This window comes from Vombatus ursinus, unplaced genomic scaffold, assembly GCF_900497805.2.
Source record: "Vombatus ursinus unplaced genomic scaffold, bare-nosed wombat genome assembly UNPS02005659.1, whole genome shotgun sequence".
In the NCBI taxonomy this organism is placed as follows: Eukaryota; Metazoa; Chordata; class Mammalia; order Diprotodontia; family Vombatidae; genus Vombatus; species Vombatus ursinus.
In genome coordinates, this window is record NW_020945437.1 from 307,815 (window position 1) to 316,775 (window position 8,961).

The 8,961-nt window shown below is 37.5% G+C and overlaps 1 protein-coding gene across 1 annotated transcript in view; it reads left to right on the forward strand.

Annotated features, from left to right (window-relative positions):
* Positions 1-8,365, forward strand: part of EBPL (EBP like) — a 43,768-nt gene extending 35,403 nt beyond the window's left edge. Inside the window, exons 3-4 of the mRNA XM_027848294.1 lie at positions 6,269-6,407; positions 7,783-8,365. Coding sequence (XP_027704095.1) covers positions 6,269-6,407; positions 7,783-8,023 — 380 coding nt within the window. The 3' untranslated portion in view covers positions 8,024-8,365. The remainder of the gene's footprint in view (positions 1-6,268; positions 6,408-7,782) is intronic.
* Positions 8,366-8,961: the final 596 nt, after the last annotated feature.

The window sequence follows — 8,961 nt, forward strand, 5'->3', positions numbered from 1 at the left end:
ACTATCACCTCCATAGTTCTGGACACCATACCTCCCATAATGTAGCCAAACATTACCTTTTGAGGGAAGCCATGTTGGATTCCTCACTAATTCCCAGATTCCAGACAAACCGGTAAGCCATCTTTTCCTCCATCTTTTCCTTAGGTAGTTGACTTTTTGAACCCAGCTGTAGAACTTTACACTTATCCCTATGCTACATCACATTCTATTCAATCTGTCATTGTTGCCTGTTAAGATGGTTTGAGATCTTGAATATGTCATCCAATGTGCTGGCTATCTCTCTCAGATTTGTGACATCTGCAAATTTTATAAGCATGCCATCTGTGCACTCATCAATTAAAATGGCATGGGGCCAAGCACAGCCCTAGGTATAGTTCCCTGGATGTCTCCCTCCAGGCTGACAACCATTCGTTTAGGACTACTCTTTAAATCTAGTCAATCGGTCATTAAATCCACCTAACAGAATTACTACCTAAGCCACTTGTGTAGAAGAACTTTGTCAAAGTCAGGTGAGAAAGAAGGAAGGAAGGAAGGAAGGGAAAGGGAAGGGAAATGAGATGGAGAGAGATAAATCTAGAAGTCATACTAACTCTTCTCTCTTTAGATATTCACAACCACCTTCTTTAATAATGTGTTCTAGACTTTTTCCAAGAATCAAAGCCAAGTTCACTTATCCAATCCTGGTGACTTAAATCTTAGGAAGCTCTTTGTCATATTCATGCCCTGGGAAAGCAACAGACTTCTCTGTTACTAATTTGAAGTAGGGCACATTACTCCTTAGCTTGGAGTCCCCAACCACCTCTACTCATTTCATCCTCTTCTAATGCAGGGATTTATAACTTTTTTTTCTGTCATGAACCTCTTTGGCAAATGGGTGAAGCCTTTGGACCCCTTTTCAGAGTAACAATATTTTTAAATACATAAAATAAATTATATGGGATTACAAAGGAATCCAATTATATTGAAATATAATATAAAAATTTTTTTAAAATAAATTCACAGACCCCTAGATTAAAAATCCCTGGTGCAAAATTTGGAATTATTCAAAGTGACTAAAATGTTCATGCCTTTTGACCTAGAGATAACATTTTTATGCATGTACCTCAAGAAGGACATTGATAAAAAGAAAGTCTCCATACATATTGTATCTATTAATTATTGTAGCCATTTTTGTGGTAGCAAAGACCTGGAAACAAAGTAGATGTCCATCAACTGGAGAACAGCTAAATGTATTATGGTACAAAAGTGTAGTGGAATATTACTATTCTATAGGAAACAATGAAATGATGAATACAGAAAAGCATAGAAAGAATTAAATGAACTGATGCAGAATGAAGTAAGCAGAGCCAAGGAAACAATATATACAAAGAGTACTACAATGTAAATGGAAAAGAACCACCACAAAATAATTGAAATAATAATAGTAATAACAACTAGCACTTACCTGACCCTTTAACATTTGCAAAGTACTTTACATGTTATCAAATTTGATCCTCACAGCAATCTTGGGAGGGAGGTCTATTATTTTCCACCAGTGTTAGCTGGTGATACAATGGACACAGCCCTGGGCCTGGAATCAGGAAAGCTGGAGTTCAAATCCAAACTCTGGTGCTTACTGGCTGTGTGACTGAGCAAATCACTGAATTTCTATTTACCTCAATTTCTTCAACTATAAAATGAGGATAATAATAGCACCTACCTTACAAGGTTATTGTGAAGATGAAATGAAATAATATTTGTAAAAAGCACTTAGTACAATGCCTGGCACATAAGTAGGCACTGTATAAATGCTTATTCCCTTCCCTATTCCCTCCGTATTTACATATGAGGAAGCTGAGGCAAAGGGAGATTAAATGACTTAAGATGATATAGCTTCTAAATTTGTGACACAGGTTTTGAAATCAGGTCTTCCTGACTCCAAATTCTGTGCTCTATCTACTGAAAGATAGCTCCCCCCAAAGATATGAGAAAACATCTCACCTCCATTCTTTTGTAGAGATAGGAAGTCCACAGGTGTGAAACTGCATATATTTTCCTATTTTTTCTGTATATTGATTGGTTTTGCTGAATTTTTTTTCTTCTTTCTCTTTTTTTTTTTTCTTAAAAAAATTTTTTTATGGAATGGTTTACTGGGGAGGGGAGGAATCCTGGAAGAAATGTCAGTGATATCAAAACAAATGATATCACCTCTTCTTTGGTGCCACTATTGTGTGTAGAATTACATACTCACTTCTTGGTTCACCAGTAGCTGCTTCCTCTTCAGAGGGTCCAGGTACGACCTCAATACAGAAAGCTTCGTACCTATTACTTAGACCCAAGAATTCAGTGGTCCCTGTTGTTCACTCCCTCCATTATCACATTCCCTCACCTTCCAACCTGTTGACAGGTTAGGATTTACCTCGGCCTCATCGTACCGTTTTTCCCTTTGCTTCTACCTTGAAGTCCTTCTTTCGTGTCTTAACACTTTCCCTCTCAGATTAACCCCAATTTATCCCATCTATATTTTGCTTGTTAGTAGTTTGCATGTTGTCTCTCCCATTGGACCATAAACCCTTGAGAGCAAGGACTTGTTTTTGCCTTTCTTTTTATCAGCAACACTAAGTACAGTGCCTGGCACATAGTAGGCACTTAATAAATTCTCTTAATTTGACTTGACTGGAAGTGTTTCTCTAACTCTCTTATGAACTCTTCTTAGGAGGAAGACAAACGTGCCCTTCACATTCGCATAGCACTTCTGAGCCCTGGTAGAAAGATAAATACAGTGCCCTCTATCCAGGTCACCATAGAATTCTCCCTCTGCAGGGTTCTGTCATTCCTCTTGGTAGCTCTATGGTAAACTCCTGGTTAAAAGCCTCATCATAGAGGTAGCTTTGGGCAGATGGGTACTTTAGACCCTCTTGTTGACTCACACCCTGTTCAGTTCAGTTTCCCATAGCAATGAGTAGCATGGATGTCTTAGTAATCTTAGTAAACTTAGTAAACTTAGTAACTTAGTAAACTTAGTAATCAACAGCAAAAGAACTGTATTTTTGGAGTTGCTTAATCAGACTCCATAGCTCCTGGGTCCTCTATTCTCTAGGAATCAGTAGAAAATGAGGCAACCAAATGGAAAGAGAAGTCACAGGCTTGAATAATTCAAAAATTAAACCTTTAGTCTCTATACAATCAATAATTTACTTCATTTTTAGTCTGAATGCTGATCAAAGCATACAATTTTTCACTTTTTTTGGTGGTATTTTTTTCTTGGTCTCTGTTTTCTTTCACAGCATGACATGACATTTCACAAATTGGAAATATATTTTTCATGATTGCTCATGTACAACCTGTATCAAATTGCTTATCTTCTTATGGAGTGGGGAGAGAAGGGAGATAATTTGGAACTTAATTTTTTTTAAATAATGTTAAAAATTGTTTTACGTGTAATTGAGAAAAATAAAATATTCAAAAAATAAAAGTTCAGTTAGGTAAAAAAAGAATAATAGTTTATTCATTTTGAATGGTGGATCATTGCAATCTTGACTATGTAAAATCCACTTCTGTCTCTACAAGTCAGTCTTTTGCATTTGATTTTGGTGTTATTTTTCTAGATCCTGGGCCCTAAAGCGAGTGCATTGGGTATGAAATCTATATTTTTGGTTCTTCAATTTAGCACGATTTCATTGATGAGGTCACATCCTTCATTGTTACATGTTATATATTGTTCATCCATGTTGCCCCATCTTTTGAAATTTTTGACCATGTGTTTCCATAAATATTCCATGGAGGATACACTCATCATCCTAAAGGCTTTCTTTTTAAATGCTTTCTGGATGTCAGGGCAACACCAGATCTATTGATTCCTCGTTCTTAATACGTGACTAGCATACTTCATCAGTTTTAAATGCCCTTGATGCATTTTATATCACTTCTTAGGCACAGATCACCATTGGTTAAAAACAACAACAACACCACTGCAGTCTGCTTCAAGTCTCTTTCATTGCCCATTAGAAGATGCATGTCTACATACATACATATATACACGCATACATATACATATTTGGACAGCCAGGCAGTTCAGTAGATAGTGTCGAGTATGAAGTTAGGAAGAACTGAGTTCAAATCCAGCCTCAGAGACTTGTTAGCTATGTGAGTCTGGGCAGGTTGCTTAACCTCTCTTTGCTTCAGTTTCCCTTATCTGTAAAATGGGAATGATAATAGTACCTCCCTTCCAGGGTTGCCATGAGGACCAAATGAGATAATAATTGTAAAGTGCTTAGCCCAGTGCCTGGCACAGAGTAAGCATTGTATAATAATAATTATTATTATTATTTATACATATGTACAAAATATGCACATATGCATATGCAAAATATGCACACATGTATTTTATATGTACATGTTGTTGTTCAGTCCATCAGTCTTATGCAACTCTATGTAACCCCATGGACTTTGTCCATAAGATTTGTTTGGGAAAGATACTAGAGTGGTTTGCCATTTCCTTCTCCAGTATGTCCCCATTTTACAGATGAGAAACTGAGCAAATAGGGGCTAAGTGACTTGCCCAGTGTTATACAGCCAATAAGTGTCTGAGGCCAGATTTGAATTCACATCTTCTTAAGTTCAGGCTCAGTGGTCTATCCACTGTACCACCTAGCTGTCCCAATACACACATATATACACATCTGTCTATGTTATTTATTTTTATGTGTATATATGTACACCTGTATCCCTATACACATGGATATATGTATGTACATTTATTATCTGTATCTGTTCATTCTGGACCTCTCTATGCATCATCAGTGAACTCAGCAAAACAAAATGTACTGTGTTTTCAATCCTACACTTTAACATTTATTTATTTATACATATATATGGATGTGTGTGTGTATATATATATATATGTGTATGTATGTATATATATATACATATATACACACACACACACACACATCTATCTATCTATCTATATATATATAGATAGATATGTGTGTGTGTATGGAGAGAGAGAGAGAGAGAGAGAACGCAGCACAAATGGCTAGATAGTGCCAGCCTGAATGGTTGTCAGCCTATGTTGCTCATTATTTCTGGACTTTGGTGAGTGTCTTCTCAGCATGATATCTTCGTGTTTTGTTTCATTAAGTAGTTTCTCCTATTTATTGGTTGTCTTCTCCCTGAGGGCAGCCTTTTCATGAGAAACTTTCTTTGCCCTTGACCCCTAAGGAGTAATCCCTCTGTCCATTATGAAACCTCAAGTCTTGCTATACAGATGAGATATGTAGCTGATTTGGGGCTACTCATGCTTTTTCTAAATAGGAATAGAACAGCTTTAAAGGGGAAAAGGATTTATATTACCAGTACGTTGCCATCAGACTATCTCTAAGAAGATTTTATGATCTTATTATCTGTTCAAGGAGAAATCATCCTAGGGCAGCTGGGTGGCACAGTGGATAGAGCACCGGCCCTGAAGTCAGGAGGACCTGAGTTCAAGTCCGGCCTCAGACCAAACACTTGACACTTGCGAGCTGTGGGACCCTGGGCAAGTCACTTAACCCAATTGCCTTAAAAAAAAAAAAAAGGAGAAATCATCCTGAGAGTAGGACTTAATGGCTACAGACCCATACTCCCTGCACAATCAATATGAGTGATACTCCAGGCCACACCTATTGTTAATGAGTTCTCTGTCCTGGTGGCAGGGCTGAAATACCCTCTTTGTTGTTGCTATATTGTGTTGTCCAGGCTTACTGATAGTCCTTAACTCTTCCTCTACCCACCCCCCACTTTCTCTGACTATAATCTCCTCTCCATTGAACGGAAATTATTACTAAACACAGGTATTTGCCTATGATTTCTCATCTCCAAATTCTGCTTGCAAATTTCTCACTGAGTCAATTATTGAGGCAACAAATTCAAATATGTTAAAGACATGTATTGAAGGCTATATTGGTTTTTAAAGCTTTTGCTTAGATTGCTCTCCTTTTTTAAAAGGCATACTGTCCCATGAATTAATTTAGAATTCCATTGTAGCTGTAATTAGGGAAGGGAGGGAGGAAAATCCAACATATGTAAAATGATTTTGGAAAAGGCTAAGCACCATACAAATGTAAAGTATGAGAGCGAGCAAGCCTCCTAATTCTGAGAAGCTTTTTTTCTGGTTTTGCCTCCAGAGTTTAGTCACAAAACATTCTGAAGAGGATAGAGGGAGAATTGCTCCCTGAGAGAAGGTTATTCGAGCTGATGGTGACAAAATTAATCACATGCTAAGTAAGGAATCATTTCATCATTTTAGGGAAAGAGTATGGCAAAGCAGATGCAAGATGGCTTCATTCGGATCCCACCATTGTATCCCTGGAGATGCTGACTGCTGTTCTGGATGGATTGCTAGCCTTGCTCCTCATTTATGCCATATTAAAAGAGAAGTACTATCGGTAAGTGCTGGTAGCCAGTCCTTTTCAAAATCAAGTGTCTGATAATGAGACCCGGGTGAGCTGGCTAAAATAAGTAGCTCGAAGGAACATAGCACACGAAAGAAAACTGTGCAGTCTTAGTTACGTGACGTTGTGGCCATCAGGATAATTTCAAGCTGTTCAAAATCGAGACTGAGAGAAATGTGATCCCAGGTGGCAATCTAATTGTGGGCTTTGGGGATTATATACAAGAGAGCAGGAGGCTGCATCATTTTCCAGCCAATATTTTCAACAAATAGGAGGCATTTCTGCTGAATCTTCTCCAGTGTCTGCAGCACAACCCCATTCCACCTGGCACGAAAGTCAATTATGCTTATGTCATTTACTCTAAGTTCAATGTGCAATGTAAAATGAGCAATGATTCCTAAAAGCATTGAATGGTTTCTTGGGGTTTTTATTTTGTTTTGCTTTTTTAAATTAGCCTAGAATGTTGTCCTTAAGGAGTCGATGTATACATTATTAATAACAGTCACAAACCAAAATCTGAGGATAGATTGTATCCTCATTTTTTATTTTCCTTTTTTCTCCTTTTCTTCCTCCCTAAGACAAAGTGGATTGGAGCACATCAAGTACTGCCCTGTGGATTACTCTCAAGACTGGTGCTAAATGAGCAGAAATGTGGTCATTTGTTTCATATACTGTAATAAGCTTTAACAGCTTAAAACTTCACTAAGGCTTTTAGAATGCCCCATATATTAGAATTCTGTACAGGGCCTTGCATATAGGCATTTAATAAATGTTTGTTTCACTTGTCATGTTTGTTAAATTTGGTTTGGTTTTACCCCAGTTCATACTGAAGAATTAAAATATTAAATTTATTCATCCAGTAGATAGATTGGTGGCAGTAAATGGGTACCAAAGAGTTTGCCCCAGGTCCCATGTTCCTCAGCTTTAGATCTTTTTCTTCCTTTCTTTCTTCCATTCTTAGTTCTTTCCTTCCTTCTATCCTTGTTTCCTTCCATTTTTCCTTCTTTCCTTCCATCCATCTTTCTTTCTTTCCTTCCTTGCTTTCATTCATTCACTTATTTAGATGTTTATCCAGCTAGAATTAATAGGTAATCATTTCTCTTCTAGATCAGTTGTGTTCTTACCATCTACCTAAGGGCAGGTTTGGTTGCCTTTATCAAAATGTTCTCTCTAGAAATCACGAAAACCATCATTAATGAGATCTGCTTTGCCCATGCTTCCAGGATACAAAAGGACCAGTCTTAGAGATAGAGTTGTTTTGTTTTGTTTGTAATGAGAAACTTTGATGGGATGGTTATTGGTGAAGAAGAAAAGAGGTATAAAGGTGCTCCTAGGTACGTCTCATTCCTTTCTCCTTTCTCTTCAACAGGCATTTCATTCAGATTACCCTGTGTGTATGTGAACTGTATGGCGGGTGGATGACCTTCTGTCCAGATTGGCTTATTGGAAGCCCCAACCTTAACACCAGCAATTGGCTTTATCTTTGGGTCTACCTGGTATTTTTTAATGGTGTGTGGGTATTGATCCCAGGACTGCTACTGTGGCAGTCATGGATAGAACTCAAAAAAATGCACCAGAAGGAAATGAAGCCAGGAAAAAAGTTCAGATGAATTTTCAGAATCATGACTGTATTCTTTGTTTATGTTATTGTGGTTTTTAGCCTATTGTTGTGTGGCAAAAATGGAACAGCCAATGCTTTAGAGTTATTTTTCTTCCAGTTGTATTTTCTAAACTGATTTGTTTAACCATAAAATGCATATTAACAGTAAAATGCAGAGGAGTTGGGAGTTCAGGATTTTTAAATTAAATATAGGGATAACTTTGCAATTTGACTTGTGCCAATGTTCATAAAATAATCATTCAATTGTACTATATTAATAAACATTATGATTTGTTATGGAGTCTCATGTACTGTATTGTTTTAATCCCTTAATTGAAAGGTTAAATAAAGATAAACAAAGCCTCATTATCTTCCCATGAATTCTTTAAGTGAGCATCACAGTGAACATCAAAAGTGAATCCAATTTTTTATTTTGCTTTTATGCTTTCTGACTTGCTGGCAAAGTTGATGGTAGTAGGCCTCTAAGCCCTAGGTCATACTAGCACGACTAAGTCAGGAGAAGGTGCAGCAGATCTGGCCCATGATCATGTTGACACATCAGCTTGGGGTACAGGGGTAGGGACACAGTATATGCAGCTATCATTTTAAAAAGAAAGGAAATAAATAAGCATTTATTAAATGTCTACTGTGTGCCAGGCACTGGGCTAAGCACGTTACAAATATGACCTCATTTGGTCATCTCAATAACCCTATGAGATAGGTGCTATTATATCTCCATTTTACAGTTGAAGAAACTGAGGCAGACAAAGGTTATATGACTTGTCCAGCTAGTAAGTGTGTGAGTCTGAATTCAGCCCGTCCCTACTGTAAGCCCAGAGCTCTCTCCCCTGAGCCACTTAGCTGCTTCTGAGAAGCATAGCAAAAAGGTCAAGGTTTTGGTCAAGGAAATTGAGCACAGCATCCCCCTATATCTTCCCTGTTGATCTA